At 40.6% G+C, this 16,858-nt stretch overlaps 1 protein-coding gene across 8 annotated transcripts in view; it reads left to right on the top strand.

The window, feature by feature from the left end:
- Positions 1-7,757, top strand: part of USPL1 (ubiquitin specific peptidase like 1) — a 42,116-nt gene extending 34,359 nt beyond the window's left edge. For all 8 annotated transcript variants that reach the window (XM_004054326.5, XM_019039571.4, XM_055359753.2 and 5 more), the window contains 2 exons: positions 1,342-1,499; positions 5,677-7,757. In XM_004054326.5, coding sequence (XP_004054374.3) covers positions 1,342-1,499; positions 5,677-7,562 — 2,044 coding nt within the window. In that variant the 3' untranslated portion in view covers positions 7,563-7,757. The remainder of the gene's footprint in view (positions 1-1,341; positions 1,500-5,676) is intronic.
- Positions 7,758-16,858: the final 9,101 nt, after the last annotated feature.

The raw sequence follows: 16,858 nt of genomic DNA on the forward strand, positions 1-16,858 counted from the left end.
GTGGTATGGTGGCGCATGCCTGTCAATCTAGCTCCTCAGGAGGCTGTGGTGGGAGAATCACTTGAGCCCAGGAGGCGGAGATTGCAGTAAGCTGAGATCGCACCACTGCACTCCAACCTGGGTGACAGAGCTAGTGTCTGTCTCAAAAAAAAAAAAAAAAAAAAAAAAAAAGTCAGATAAGTGCCTAAAGCTTGCATGTCCCGCTATGAGAATACATCTCAAGTTTTACTGTGGTTCATTGATTTAGACATGTAGTTCACATTTTAACCTGTCTGAAATGGTAATATGTGAAATTGATGTCATGACATAGTTTAATTGGCAGCATGTTTTCATAGTGGTACATTTTATAATTAGTGAAATCTTAGATTTGATGAAATAGATACGATTTTTTAAAGTGGGAAAGTTTAGTGTTATAGACAGTTTGCAGGACTTTTTATTTTGTAGGTACTTAAATTTTGAGGACTTGATTATTCTCTAATAAAGTGATTGACAAGGATTAATGTATAAATTATACCTTGTCAGTCTGAACAATCTGCAGTTTGGACATTGATTCAAGTTCATTTAGGCTGAATAAATTTTGATAAACTAAATAAGTTTTGACAGCTATTTAAATATTGGGAAAGGGGATATTCAACATTTTTCTTACATCCTGAGAGCTTTGTTAAATTTAGTTATTTGAGACCCATTGGGTTCTATTTTCTGGTTCAGCATGTTGCTGTAATGGTAAAATACAATTTTGAAATTATAGTTGTCTTGAAGTTAATAATAAATTGACCAATATGTTGTATTTTTTTCTCTACTTAGTTACAAATTGAACTTTTCCTAAGTAGAACTTTTAATTTGACAGGCCCCCTTTGCTTCCTGAGGTAACTGAAATAGGCCAAATTAATGCTTATTTGAATATCTTAGGTTTGTTGCTTTCTTTCACATGTTACCTACCCCACTTAACAAAAGCAATTAATCTCAGCACTTGATGCCAAAGAAAATTCTAAAAGGTCTGGATTTTTTCCTTGGATTTTACAAAGTAGCTACGATGGGACTTTTAAGCCAAAGCTGCATTGCTGCTTACAGAGCAATTTTTGTTTAATGGTCTGTGTTAGAGTCATACTGCATGATGACTTCCAACTGTCTGGGATACCATTCTGAAAAGGGTTTAGTGTTACTTACTTCTTAGAGAGAGTTCTCCATTTCTAATTAAGGCACACATCTGGAGGTGCTCAAGAAAAATTAGTGCAGTTAGCCTTGGAAGTGTTATGTGACTACTTCACTTCAGACATCTTTTGTATAACCAGATACATGGCATTAAATTTATTTAACTTCTCTTGCTTTTCTCTCCCACAGAGTATCTCCCATATTCATGTTGCACTTTGTGGAAGGCTTACCACAGAATGACTTGCAGCACTATGCATTTCATTTTGAAGGCTGTCTTTATCAGATAACTTCTGTAATTCAGTATCGAGCAAATAATCATTTTATAACATGGATTTTAGATGCTGATGGTAAGTGTTTAGAGGTTTTCTTTTAAGATAATTGGCATAGAAGCTAAATTCTAGCATGTGGGGACTTTTTGGTTTTTGTTTTATAAAAAAAGACAAACTTTGTCCTGACTCTTTCTCTCTCCATTCTCGCCTTTGCCTTCTGCCCCTCCTCGCATCTATTAAAAGTGATGGTTTTAGTATCCTGTTTCATTTTTTCCTTTCCTTACATCATGTATTATAGGTAAACACATGCACATGTGTGTATTTCTTTTTTAGACAAAGGATGAGATTACTACTGTTCGCTCAGTTTTTTTTCCCTACTTAACATCTTTGCTTTTATTTTTTAGACATATTTCTAAGACTATTAAACATCAGACTTACGTAGCCCTTCTGTCATTGTGAAATACATAATTTACTAACAGCTACCATCAAGATAAAGCCTTTATTTAAATAATTAAACTTCTTAGTGGAAAGCTAAGTAAGCACAGTTTATGGATTTTGGGAATTTTTGCCTTGCATTTGTCTGATGTGGTAAAATATTGAGTTTGTTTTTCTCATAATGTTCACTTTGTCTTAGACGAGATAACTCAATCCCCTTAAAGGGTTGTATCAAGCCATTGATAAGGGCTCACTTTGATATAACCATTTTCTGTTATTTAGACACTCTTTCACACTTCCTATTTTCCTCCTGGGGATGGTTTGAATGGATGACACAATACCATATTATAAAAGCACTTTACAAACTGTAACTTATGTTATAAATGTAATTATTACCTTAAGGTTTTACCCTGTTTCAGATTTGAGTGGAAGTAGTTCTTTACAATACAAAACAACTTATTTTAACTTTTTTTGCATTTCAAAGAATGATCAATCCACTTCAGGTGCAGCATGGTTTCCAACCCTGACAGCATGGAAGAATCATTTATTTAGCTTCTAAAAATGTCCAGGCTGTACCCTAGACCAGCCTTGGGGATTAGGCCCAAATATCAATGTTGGGTGTTTTTGGTTTTGGTTTTTGGCCCGCCTACCCGCCCTTCCTTCCTTCGTTCCTCTCTCTCATTCTCTCTCTCTCTCTTTCTCTCTCTCCTTCTTTGCTCCTTCATTCCTTCTCTCTCTCTCTTTTTTTTTTTTTTTTTTTGAGACAGCATCTCACTATATTGCCCAGGCTGTTCTCAAACTCCTGGGCTCAAGTGATCCTCCTGCCTCAGCTTCCTGAGTAGCTAGGACTACAGGCACATGCTATGGCAATACTGTTTTAAACATTATTTTCAAGGCTCCCCAGGTGACTCCAGTGTGGGTCATGTGGTAGAGAACCACTGACACAGGCAAACAAAGGATACATAAAGTTGTCTATTTAATGGGTAGGTGCAGGTAGTAGATAAGAGTGTAGCCACATAAACCACATGCTTAGTGAACGGTTTTGTTTTGTGTGTATGTGAGGGATTAGCATCTCTGAGCATATTTTGTTTTCCCTTTTGAAACTTATCAGAGAATTCATATGTCTGTTATGTGACTAATGCTCACATTAAAAAAAGTTATGTGACTTTTTAAATTCATATGTCTTTTTAATTCATTTATTCATTCATATGTCTGTTATGTGACTAATGCTCTCATAAAAAAAGTAATGCTCAGTTTACTTTTTTTATATCAGATCATATATATATGTTTTTTTTTTTTTGAGATGGAGTTTTGCTCTTGTTGCCCAGGCTGGAGTGTATTGGCGCAGTCTCGACTCACCACCACGTCTGCCTCCCGGGTTCAAGTGATTCTCCTGCCTCATCCTCCTGAGTAGCCGGAATACACGCAGGCGCTACCATGCCCGGCTAATTTTGTATTTTTAGTAGAGACAGGGTTTCTCCATGTTGGTCAGGTTGGTCTTGAACTCCCAACCTCAGGTGACCCACCTGCCTCGGCCTCCCGAAGTGCTGGGATTACAGGCATGAGCCACTGCACCCGGCCATATCTTATATTTTAATAAATATTTTAATTTGGTCTGTAAATTTTTCTTTTTGGGGAATGTGTTTTAAGTCTGTGTTGAGTCCTAGACATTTGTTGTTCTCAGATAGTCACTAGTGATACCTTAACATTAACCAGCCTGTTGGCAACTAAATTGGCCTGAAGTGACAACTAAGGAAAGGTCTCTTTCTCCTTTCTTAATCTTTGCATTCCTTAAGATTAGTTCTTTGTAGGAAGGCTTTGAAGCCTGGTGGCAAGTACCCTTTATCCCTCACAATCTTAAGATAAGGTCTTTCTGAGCATTAAAAAGTGACTGTGGGAGATATGTCAAATGAGTTTTCTGTGTGTGCTCTGAGAAATCTTTTTTTCAAAAAAGGATAGATGTATGTGTATAAGGAAAAGAGAAACTGAGCGCACTTTCAATATTTAAGTAAGTGTCTCTAACATGTTTTGCAACATAAAATGATGACCACTGTGTTGGTTATTACTTCTCTACTGCTAAAACAATGTTTTCTAAGATAATATACTCCTTAGAAAAAAATATAGTGCTTTGGGTGTGCACTGTTGTAATCCAAGGAATAGGAAATGTTTTGTAGTAAGTGCGATGGTGTTTGACATCGTGATTTATTAATTTATCACATTTGGTTTCATAGAAATAGAGTAAGCTACGTATTTGCTGTGCTGCAATTACCATGACATTACACTTGTATCTATTTCTGTTTCATAGATGTGTAGATATTGATATATACAGTGGAAGTATGGATTGTTTTGATAAGTTTCTAATGAAAGTACAGATATTTATTGATTATTTATTAAGAAAGGTTGTTACTCATCCAAGCCCGTGGTTAGCTTTTCCCAAATTATCATGTGGTAGTAAGTAAAATGTAAAGAAATATACCCTCCCTTAACCCCACACCACCTGTTAGCACCTAGCCACCTTCCTTTACTTCTCAGCCGTACTTTTTGTATTTTTTTGTTGTAGTGGTAAAATATAAATAACATAAAATTTACCATTTTAACATTTGTAAGTGTACAGTTCATTGGCATTGAATACATTGTGTGCAACCACCATCACCATCAGGACTTTTTCATCAACCCAAACAGAAACTACTCATTAAACAGTAACTCCGCATCCTTCCACCCCAAAGCCCTGGTAACCACTATTCTACTTTCTGTCTCTGTGAATCTGTCTATTCTAGATACCTCATAGAAGTGGAATCGTACATTATTTGTCCTTTTGTGTCTGGCTTATTTTACTCAGCATATTTTCAAGATTCATTTGTGTTGTGGGATGTAGCAGAATGTCATTCCTTCCTAAGGCTGAATAGCATTGTATGTATTATCCATTTATCTGTTACGGACATTTGACTATTGTGAATAATGCTGTTCTGAACATTGGTGGACAAGGAACTGAAGGTCCCTGCTTGTCATTCTTTTTGGCATAAACCTACAAGAGGAATTGCTGGGTCTTAATGGTAATTCTGTGTTTAATTTTTGGATGAACTGCCAGACTGTTTCCACAGCAGTTGTACTATTTTACATCCCCACCAGCGTTACACAAGGATTCCAATTTCTCTACATCCTTGCCAACATTTGCTATTTTCTATTTTTTTTTAATAATATCCATCCTAATGGGTGTCTTTTTTTTTTTTTTTAAAGGAATGGTTTAAACAGGTTACCTTCTTACTCCTCATTCATGCTTTAGTTGACTACATAAGGACCCCTCTCCCTATGGCACCATTGAAATTGCTCAGGCAAAAATAACTGCCAGCAACCACACTGCTTTAAGTAATGGACTTTTCCCAAGTTTTGTATTAATATTTCAGTATTTGGCAGTGCATCCTACTCCTAGTTTTTAAACTCTTCCCTTGTCATCTATCATCCCATTCTCTCTTGACAAATGTGAAAATGGAAGCTCAAAAATAAAACAAGAATTAAAACGAATATTGATCCTTCAGGTAACAAGCTTCATTTATCATGAAAACATATATGTATGAAACATTCTGTTTTCTGATGTTATTGGATAAATTAGGTGATAACCAAATTCTGAGTTCCAAAAATTAAATATAATCTGTCTAAGGACTTTAACATGGCAGACAATGGTGACAAGGTCAAGAACATGTTTTAGAGTCTTCTCCTTTGGTCGGTATTCAATGATACAACAGTTGAAAAGGCCAGAAGAAAGTTAACCTAGGATGGTGGTTTTTGAATATCTAACTTTCACTTCTTTCCCATCTTCCAGGAAGTTGGCTGGAATGTGATGACTTAAAAGGCCCATGTTCTGAAAGGCACAAGAAATTTGAAGTTCCTGCTTCAGAGATACATATTGTTATTTGGGAAAGAAAAATATCCCAAGTGACAGATAAAGAAGCTGCCTGCCTTCCACTTAAAAAGACTAATGACCAACACGCTCTCAGTAATGAGAAACCAGTATCTTCAACATCGTGTTCTGTGGGTGATGCTGCCTCAGCTGAAACAGCCTCAGTAACTCACCCTAAAGATAAATCAGTTGCCCTTCGTACTCTTTCACAGGACACAGCTGTAACTCATGGAGATCATTTACTTTCAGGTCCAAAAGGTTTGGTTGACAATAATATTTTACCTCTGACACTTGAAGAAACTATCCAGAAAACAGCCTCAGTTTCACAGTTAAATTCTGAAGCTTTCCTGTTAGAAAATAAACCTGTAGCAGAAAATACAGGAATTCTCAAAACCAATACTTTGCTATCACAAGAATCACTAATGGCTTCTTCAGTATCAGCTCCATGTAATGAAAAGCTTATTCAAGACCAATTTGTGGACATAAGTTTTCCATCCCAAGTTGTAAATACAAACATGCAGTCAGTACAGCTGAATACAGAAGATACTGTAAATACTAAATCTGTGAATAATACTGATGCTACTGGTCTTATACAGGGAGTGAAGTCAGTAGAAATTGAGAAGGACGCTCAGTTAAAACAATTCCTTACACCAAAAACTGAACAATTAAAACCAGAACGTGTCACATCTCAGGTATCTAATTTGAAGAAAAAAGAAACTACAGCAGATTCTCAAACCACAACATCTAAGTCATTACAGAATCAGTCTCTGAAAGAAAATCAGAAGAAGCCATTTGTGGGAAGTTGGGTTAAAGGCTTAATAAGCAGGGGTGCTTCTTTTATGCCACTCTGTGTTTCAGCTCATAATAGAAACACTATAACTGATTTACAACCTTCAGTTAAAGGGGTAAATAATTTTGGTGGCTTTAAAACTAAAGGTATAAACCAGAAGGCCAGCCACGTATCCAAGAAAGCTCGTAAGAGTGCAAGTAAGCCTCCTCCCATCAGTAAGCCACCAGCAGGCCCTCCATCGTCTAACGGCACAGCTGCCCACCCACATGTTCATGCTGCTTCAGAAGTTTTGGAAAAGTCTGGAAGCACCTCATGTGGAGCTCAACTCAACCACAGTTCTCATGGGAATGGTATTTCTTCAGCAAACCATGAAGACTTGGTGGAAGGTCAGATTCATAAACTTCGTCTAAAACTTCGTAAAAAGCTAAAGGCAGAAAAGAAGAAATTAGCTGCTCTTATGTCTTCCCCGCAGAGCAGAACAGTTCGAAGTGAAAATCTAGAACAGGTGCCCCAGGATGGGTCTCCAAATGATTGTGAATCAATAGAGGACTTGTTAAATGAGCTACCATATCCAATTGATATTGCCAATGAGTCTGCATGCACCACTGTTCCTGGTGTTTCCCTGTACAGTAGTCAAACTCATGAAGAAATTTTAGCGGAATTATTGTCTCCTACACCTGTTTCAACAGAGCTGTCAGAAAATGGGGAAGGTGACTTTAGGTATTTGGGAATGGGAGATAGCCATATCCCACCACCAGTACCAACTGAATTAAATGATGTTTCCCAGAACACACATCTGAGACAGGACCATAATTATTGTAGCCCCACCAAGAAAAATCCATGTGAAGTTCAGCCAGACTCTCTGACAAATAATGCCTGCGTTAGAACATTAAACTTGGAGAGTCCGATGAAGACTGATATTTTCGATGAATTTTTTTCCTCCTCAGCATTAAATGCTTTAGCAAATGACACATTAGACCTACCTCATTTTGATGAATATCTGTTTGAGAATTACTGAATTAATGCTTGTTAACTTTTTTTCATGTAATATTTATTATTATTAGAAGAACTTACTATGTGTTCAGGTAGTGTTTATACACTGGACTTGTGTAATTACTTGTGTAATAACCATGAACAAAATGCAAGGTTTGACCTTTGGTTCTGCCCATGAAGCATGTAATCTTTCTTACACATTAAAATCATTTAATGTGTTCTCCTTTTTGGTTTCATTTTGTTCTTGTGAGAGTATGAGGATTTCAAAATGTTAAAGATGAAAAGTGGTGTCTAGTTTCTGACAGTTTGTACAGTTGGATGCATTAAATTTTTAGATTTGAAGTTTTGGTTATGTTAGTGTTATGAGTGATCTTTGGGGTGGTTTTCTTCCCCTGGAAACCTGTTGCTCATGGCGCTTTGCCCACGTTGCCCGAGTTCTTGTCCTGTCTCCAGATATGCAGACAAATGAAGGGTGAAGAAGAAGAAGAGGAGCTTTATTTAGTGTTAGAACAGCTCAGAAGGAGACCCACAGTGGGTAGCTCCCCTGTGTCGGCGGGCAGGTCGTCCCTCAAGTGTTCAGCTCTCAGCAGAGAAAAGGCCCTGGAGAGGGTGACTCCTCTCAGCTCTCAGCAGAGAAGCAGCCCTGGAGAAGGTAGCTTCTGTTCGCAGGCAGATTGTCCAGAGGTCCTGCTGCTCTCAGAGGGGGCCCTGGAGAGGATAGCTTCTCTCCATAGGCAGGTTGTTCTGCCGTCTGTACAGGTCTCTGAAGCTCTTAGCAGAGAGGGCAGCTCCTCCCTGTTGCTGGTCGTCCCACCCTCTGCTCAGTTCTGGCTGAGCCTGGGGCGTTTTACGGGCCTCAGAGGGGAGGAAGTGCATACTTACTGGCCCATGGGTGGCCACAGGCAGGCCTGGAAAAGGCACCAGTTCCCACTCCTACAGGTGGGACTGGCAGCCTGGCCCTCAGCCTTCAGGCCCTCCCTGTTCATGGCTTCCAGGCTTACCCCCCTGCTTTGATCTGAGAGCCGGTGCCAATAGCAGGGAGAAGCCAAGCTGCAGAGGCAAGCACTTCCGAGCCTACAAAAGCAGGCCCCCAAAAGTGCAGGGATGCCTGAGTCTGCACCCGCACCCAGGAGGGTGGAGATCCTGCCTGCTCCAAGGAACAGGCAGCCCCAGCCATGCCTGGCTGCTGCAGCCGGAATGATAGCAGGCTGACTGGAGCACCTGCCACCATCATTAGTTCAAGAGTTTATGCAGATTTAAGTTGTATACAGTATATGAATGTATGACAGTTTTCCTTATGGTTGTGTGGCCTTCTGTAAGAGCCTACGCCTGTTTGTTAAACCAGTAGAGTGCTGTGGAATGTAAACTTTACCTATGTCACTTATCTCCTTTATCTCTCCATACAGAGGAGGGCAAGAAACCTTATTACTTGAACTTTAGTAATGTTAAGTGATCAATAAATCTATAAATAAATGATAACAGAAAAAAGTTACCTATTTTTGTGATGATGTACAAACTTTACATGTTATCACAAATACCATCTTTCTTCCCAAGACATTTACTTCTGTAACCAAAGTGGCACACCATCTAACAGTTCTGTTTTGGGAGAGAATAACCAGTGCTTGTGAGGCTTGTTAGGTGTTGGTTGTGATATAAGAGATAGATGTTATTTCATTTAGACCTCAACATTTCTGTGAGTGAGATACTTTTATCACATCTTACAGATAAGGAGACTGTACTCATTCAGTTGTGGAGCTGAGATTGAGTAGAGTGGCTATTATAGCAGTTGAGTGCTGAGCTTATCAATATATGTTCCACTCCTCAGGCTTCATTTAAAGTAGGATGCCCAAACAGCACCACTGCCGTAGAGATTTGAGTTAACAGCAGTACTTACTGAGGTTTAAGGCTGGCAGCCAGTGTCCTTGCAGTAAAATTATTTGCTAGGGACTCAGTACTTCATAATTTATTTGTCAGATTTACTCCTAAGCTTCTGTGTTGTTTTATTTTTTTTCTGACAAAAGTAGTGCATATTGTCAAGGAAAAACTAGGAAAATACCAAAAAAAAAGATTTTTGACCATGCATTTTAATACTTAGTGACTACAAACATTTTCCTATTTTATGCATATAGATTTTAAATAAACGTGAGATCCTATTGTATCTGTTTTAATGGATAAACATTGTTTCACTGTTTTAAGATTCTGAGGTGATTTATACTGTCTTGCCATTGTTAACCGCAGCAGTTAGCCTTGTTGATAAATGTTTGCATGGATCCAAGTTTTGTTTTCCAAAGGTGGAGTTGCTTGGTCAAAGGCAATGCACATTTAAGGTTTTTTGATGATTGCATGACTGACTTCCCTGGGCCCTTGCCAACACTAGATAGTAGTATTGGGAGGAAGGGGGGAACCAATCCTGGGTGCTCCAAGATTACTAGTGAGCCTGAACATTTTCTATAACTATTGTCCACTTGAGTTGTTGTTTTTTTTTTTTTTGGTGGAGGCGGGGGTGGGTTTAAGAATTGCTTATCCTTTGCTTGTACTAATTATCTTTTCAACAAATATTTCTAGATTACTGCTAAGGACCAAGCACTGTTATCAGCCTGAGATAAGGCAGCACACTAGAAGGAAATCCTTGCTCCTTTTGAGTTTGCCTTCCAAACATGGAGATCAATATATAATGTTAGGTAGTAATAGGAGATACATGCAGTTGATTCATGTCATTTGTAGCAGTTATGGTCAATAAAGTTGCCTTGAACACTGAATTAGTATAAACTGAAATACTGTTCCTAGGGGAAATAGGTTCCTGCTAGCCTGTGGTCATGAGATTTTTGTCAAACGATCACTATATAACCTTTTCTGTTTCTGTTTAAAGACATGTTATTTGATCTATATGGTTGATTCTTTACATTAACATGGCCAACAGCACTGTAACTCAGCCTGAACGAAGCTTATCTGACACATGATGTTCTCCATAAGGCACATCATAGCTTTCTGTGCTTAGGAACACTAGACGGCACTTTAGCACTGCACTTGAGGACGTTTTAAACAGTGAAATCAACAAAAAGCACAAAAAAATGCAACAATAGGCTGGGCGTGGTGGCTCACGCCTGTAATCCCATCACTTTGGGAGGCTGAGGCGGGCGGATCACGAGGTCAGGAGATCAAGACCATCCTGGCTAACACGGTGAAACCCCATCTCTACTAAAAATACAAAGAATTAGCAGGGCGTGGTGGCAGGTGCCTGTAGTCCCAGCTACTCGGGAGGCTGAGGCAGGAGAATGGTGTGAACCTGGGAGGTGGAGCTTGAAGTGAGCCGAGATTGCGCCACTGCACTCCAGCCTGGGCGACAGAGCGAGACTCCGTCTCAAAAAAAAAAAAAATGCAACAATAACAAAGACACTAGCCCCCCAAAAATACACTTGTTTACAGTGTGAACTGAAAGAGGAAGGTGGAGTATTTACTTGTTTGACCTCAGCTGGAAGTGTGCACGTCCTGTGACTCAAATTTTTCTCTGTTCTGTGCATGCATGTCCACGAATAACCACAAGAAGCACTGAAAGCATTGATTTTTAGGGTTACAAATTAATTTTAGCAAGTAAATGAATTCACAAATACGGAATCTGTGAGTAATGAGGACTGATTCTTATGTCAGATGGCACTAAATGCTATGGAGAAGAGGAGTGGATGAGAGGGAGAAGTATTTTAGACCAGGTAGACTTGGAAGGTTTCTTGGAGGTGGGTGATGTTTGAGAAGAGGCTTCAATAAAGTTAGGGAGTTCGCCATGTGATTGCAGGAAGAGCGTTCCAGGAGAACAAAAGTCATGGAGTGAGTGGTAGGCATGTGTCTGGTCTGTATGGGCTGCTATAACAAAATACCTTAGACTGGGTAAAATGTATAAATAATAGAAGTGTATTGCTTATAGTTCTAGAAGCTGGGAAGTCCAAGATCAAGGTATCAGCACATTCTGGTGAAAGCTGCTCTGCTTCATGGCTGGTTCTCTCCCTGTCCTCACATGGCATAAGAGGGGCACAGAGCCCTCAACCGTCTCTCCAGTGGACCCATCTCTTAGTACTGTTGGATTGAGGATTTAGACTTCACTAATTTTGGGGGGACACAAACATTGAGACCACAGCAGCATGACTGAGGACAAGGAAGAGGCCAGTGTGGTTGAGCAGAGTGATCAGTGAAGGAGAGTTAGGACATGAGTAAAGAGGCTAGCAGACACCAGATCCCATATGGCTTTGTAGGCCATAGTGAGGGCTTTGTTTAAGCTGAGAATAATAGATAACCTCAGGAAAGTTTCAGGCAAGAGGGTAACATGATCTGATCTGGGTTTTAAAAGGATCACTGAAGTGGGGAGTCTGTCTGCAGATGGTCTGAATAGGAGTCCTAGTCTATTACAATCTCCTTGGAGTTTAGGGTGGTAACTGGAGGTGTTCAAGAGTAGTTGGATTACTGTTGCATTTCAAAAGTAGAGCCAACACGATATGTGCATTGGCTGTGAGGTAGAAGAGGAGTCAAAATGAACTCCAGGTTTTATTGACTGAGCAATTGTGCCATTTCCTGAGATGGGTCAGATTTGGGAAGGAAAGAATTTAAAGGGGAAAAGATAATCCCATTAGGAGTGTGTTAAGTGTGAGATTCCTATTAGACTTTCGAGTGGAGATGATTTAATAGGAAGATAGATCTGCAACACTGGAGCTCAGCAGAGAGGGACACACTGGAGATAGTCGTTTGGGAATTAGGAATGTGTGGATCATGGTATAGGATGGGGTCAGTTAGGGACTTAAAACAGCTCTGGAGAACAAAAATGGTGCCTTGATCTTGGACTTCCTGGTTTATAGAACTGTGAGCAATATATATATATTTTTTTCAAGACAGAGTCTTGCTCCGTCATCCAGGCTGGAGTGCAGTCGCATCATCTCGGCTCACTGCAACCTCCACTTCCTGGTTCAAGCAATTCTGGTGCCTAAGCCTCCCAAGTGGTTGGGACTATAGGTGTACGACACCATGCCCGACTGATTTTTGTATTTTTTTGTAGAGACAGGGTTTTGCCATGTTGGCCAGGCTGGTCTCAAACTCCTGACCTCAAGTGATCTGCCTGCCTTGGCCTCCCAAAGTGCTTGGATTATAGGTGTGAGCCACCATGCCCAGACTAAATTTCTAACATTTATAAATTATCCAGTCTAAGATATTTTGTGATAGCAGCCCAAGCAGACCAAGGCAAAGGCCAAGCACACTTGCTCCTCCTGACTTTTGCTCTTCCTGGAATGTTCTTCCTTTAGTCACATGGTTGCCTACCTAGCTTCATTCAATAGGAGTGTGGTGCCCTGAAAATACAAGGAAGAATGCTTTTCTTTTTTTTAAAAGGAAGGGATGATTATCTGTCAGATGCCGCTGAAAAAGAGTAATAGAGTAATTGGCCACTGGCTCTGGCAATAGGGAAGTTAGCTCTGCTAACTCCACATGAACAGTTTCACATGAACAAGTGTGAGTGGGCTCAAGAGAAGGGATGGTGAGAAAGTGGAGCTATGGACTCACTCTTGAAACATTTTCTGGTGCCTCGTGGGGCAATGTGAGGTCAAGGTTTTTGTTACTGTTCTGAAGATGGGAGAGGCTGACACATGGATGTTGTAGGTGAGAGAAGGGGCGCTTGCGGGAGCAAACTTCTCCAGGGATGGGATCCAGTGTCTAAGAGGAGGCGGTGTGACCCTAAGAGCTAGAAAAATTATTTTATTAATAGGAAAGACAAAGTACTTAGGCTCAGATGCTAAGAGATTTGCTGATAAAACAATGAGAACCGTCTCTTCTGATTATTTTCTTAGGGAAATAAATAGATCATCAGCTGAGGGTGTGAGGGGAGAAGGAGTTGAACATGGAGGAAGACAGGTGTGAAATATTGGTCTCAGAATGAAGAGCTAATTGAATAGGGACATGCAGTGGGCTTGCTAAGCTGTGCGGAGAGCCCATGGGAAGTTTATGGTCATCAATTTAATGGAGACCAGCTAAGATGGTGGTTTATTTTTCTCCAGTTGTATTTAACTGCTCAGGTGCAGGACAGAGAGAGTAAGTGTGAAGTTAGTTTCAGCCAATGTAGAGGAATTGTCAGGCAGATGGGACAAGGAGATAGAGGAGAAAAGGAATTAAGGCTTCCTGCAAGGGTAATGATTGTAGGGATGGATAAGTAAGGAACACAGGAAGTGGCTGTCTGCTGAGTGGTGGCAGAGCTCAGTGGATCAGAGCAAGGTTCAAAGAATGGCAGAGAGGCACTTGTGGAGGAAGTAAGCTGGCTAGAAAGTAGTGTGCTTGAAATTAAGCTTCTGGAGATAACAAGGTTACAGGTGATGACAAAGTCTGAGTATGACAAGGAAACTGCAGGGCCAGAGTTTGCAAGAATTCGTGAAAAATGGGAGAAAGAGGCACCAAGAGGCTGGGATGGCACATGGATTGTCTCTGTGTGAGGCAAAGTCATCTAAATGGCAGCAGTGGCCCTAGCAGAAAGAAATATACAGTGAGCTGGAGCAAAAATCCTCAAGGACAGGCAGAACGTCATGAAAACGGCAGATGACAGCCAAAGGAGCAGGGGCAAGGGCTCAGTCCAAAGTGTTTCAGAGTCACTGGAGGGTTGAGTGGGCAGGGGAGGGAGTGGCTGAAATGGCAACAAGGAAGAACCTCTCTCATCTCCAGGCCCAAAAGTATGTGGAATGTGGGAGATAAGACAGCCACCACTGGCCAGGGCTGTAAAGGGACATTCAGCGAATATTCAGGTTCCACTTAGCACGACAGCAGGGAAGGGACTGTTGGCAGAAAAAAACTGGGGCAGTGGGATTAAAGACAGACCACACATTCCAAAAGGCACCGTGGGAGGGTCAGGGGGCGAGGTTAGGTCTAGGCTTCAGTGTCCCGGGAGGCTCAGTCTTCACAGGGTGACAGCGATCAAGAGTGCAGCTTAGGCTGGATGCAGTGGCTCATACCTGTAGTCCCAGCACTTTGGGAGGCCGAGACGGGCGGATTGCTTGAAGCCAGGAGTTTGAGACCAGTCTGACCAACATGGCAAAACCCCATCTCTACTAAAAATACAAAAATCAACTGGGCGTGGTGGCGTGTGCCTGTAGTCCCAGCTACTTGAGAGGCTGAGGCAAGAGAATCACTTGAACCTGGGAAGCGGAGGTTGCAGTGAGCTGAGATCGTGCCACTGCACTCCAACCTGGGCAACAGAGTGAGACCCTGTCTCAAAAACAACAACAACAAAAAAGAAAAGAGTACAACTTATGAAGGGGTCTCCTGCGGAGAGGGTTTTTGGGATTCTCCTGCCTCTCAAAGTGCTGGGATTATGGGTGTGAGCCACCACACCCAGCCGAGGGAGGCTGAGTTCTAATTGTTGTATCTCTCTTGGGATTGGCCTCCTGGGCAGTTTAAAAGACAAGGCAAGGAATCTTTTGGAGAAAGAGACTGGGGGCAGGGTGTGTCTGAAGAAGTGTGAGAAGCTCTGTGGGCCTCCCTTCAGACTTGCAGTTGTTGAATTGGGATCTCTTTTATATCAGCTCTAGGTGTAACGATATTAAATCTTCTCTGTCATTTGGCAATTTTGGTTTATGCTTGATCATCATTTTTAATGTTTCGACATGTAGAAGTTTAACATTATTTTACATTCTTTTCCTTCTGGCATCATGTTTTAGCAAGATTGTTTCCACCAAAAGAATATATATATCTTCTAATGAAACTACATTTCTTTTTGTTTTCCTTTGCTTTCTCTTTTGGTATATGAATCTTTGATTATTTGTAATGTATTTTGATGTGTAACATTGAAGTTTCTATTTTGTACTATTTTTTCCCTAAACAGTAAACTTACTGTTCAAATACTTATTGAACAACCTTCACTATTCTTTAACCATTTAGAATACACCATTCACATATCTTTCATACTACATTTAATAACATTTTTTAATTAAAAAATATTCTACTGATTTATTTGAGACCAGGTTATGAAACTGGCTAATTTTTGTATTTTTGGTAAATACCGAAAGTCACTGTGTTGCCAAGGCTGATCTCGAACTCCTGGGCTCAAGCAATCTGCCCACCTTGGCGTCTCAAAGTGCTGGGATTACAGGTGTGAGCCGCTACACCCGGCCACACCCGGCCAACACATATTATTTGTTATTACATTTAATTCCCACAGTACATTGAAATTATCAGGGAAAATTTTTCAGTGAAATATTATTGAACGCCAAATTAAAAGTGTAAATTACAATGATTTAATGCCAATTTTTCAGAAGAAAAAAGGCCAGGAGGAAGGTCTATGAAGTTTTAGCCAGTCTTTCATCCACCTACCATTTCACGATCATGCACTGTGTAAGTCAGGAAAAGAGTACGAAAAGTGAAAGATACAATTGATTAGAGAGTTTTGCTGGATACTATAGACGAAAAGAACACAAAATGGAACAGCCTCTTCAAGCTTAGAGTCAACGGCTGTAGTCCAAAAGACTGTAGTCAGAGGCCGTAGGGCCAAAAGACATGACTTATGGCATTGGAGGAAGAGGATGCTTTGGGAGTTCATGGTAGAAGAGGCGGAAAAAATCCGGTGGATTAAAGAAAGCATCCCAAAGTGGCATTAAACTAATGACTAAATTCTGAGCTGTTTTCAGAGGCAAAGGCTGTTTGGGCACCCCTGCCACACGTAAAGAGTCACCTAGGTATGGTTCGTGGGCTCTGAACAGGCCTGCTCAGTGAACATATTTGTGACTGTTTCTCTGGCCCTTTTAGCTGTATTGAGTAAAATTTAAAGAGACCATTGTTTTGGCCTAAGTTCCTGCCCTAGGCCCAAAGAACAGACCAAACCTGAATGGCTTCACTTGTCCTAGGTGCTGTGTACTCAAACTGAACTTTGAAACAGGTCGGTTTTTCAAAAAAAGCAAAAGATTCACAGCAACCAATTAGAAGAGGCCCGGTCAACCTGAGCCAGCATGATGAGGCTCTTCTGCTTTAATCCTACAAGGAAAGAAACTTTGAAATGACCAATCTGCTTTCATTCTTGGTTTCTGCTTTCTTTGGTCTATTTCTGCCTGTAAAACCTATCTCCTCTGCTCAGCTCATTGAAGTACCCTTCTATTTATAGATGGGATGCTGCCCGACTCATGTATCGCTAGTAAAAGCCAATTAAATTATTACACTCGATTTGTTGGAATTTTGCTATTTTGACAGCTTTTCAAAAACACCAATAGGTTCACATCCCTAATTCCCCAGCCAGTGTTCCCTCAAGGAACCATGGAAGAAGCAAGGGCGGCTGAAAGGCGCCTCAGGATGCTTCTAAGCACGGCGCATCCA

Source organism: Gorilla gorilla, chromosome 14, assembly GCF_029281585.2.
Source record: "Gorilla gorilla gorilla isolate KB3781 chromosome 14, NHGRI_mGorGor1-v2.1_pri, whole genome shotgun sequence".
In the NCBI taxonomy this organism is placed as follows: Eukaryota; Metazoa; Chordata; class Mammalia; order Primates; family Hominidae; genus Gorilla; species Gorilla gorilla.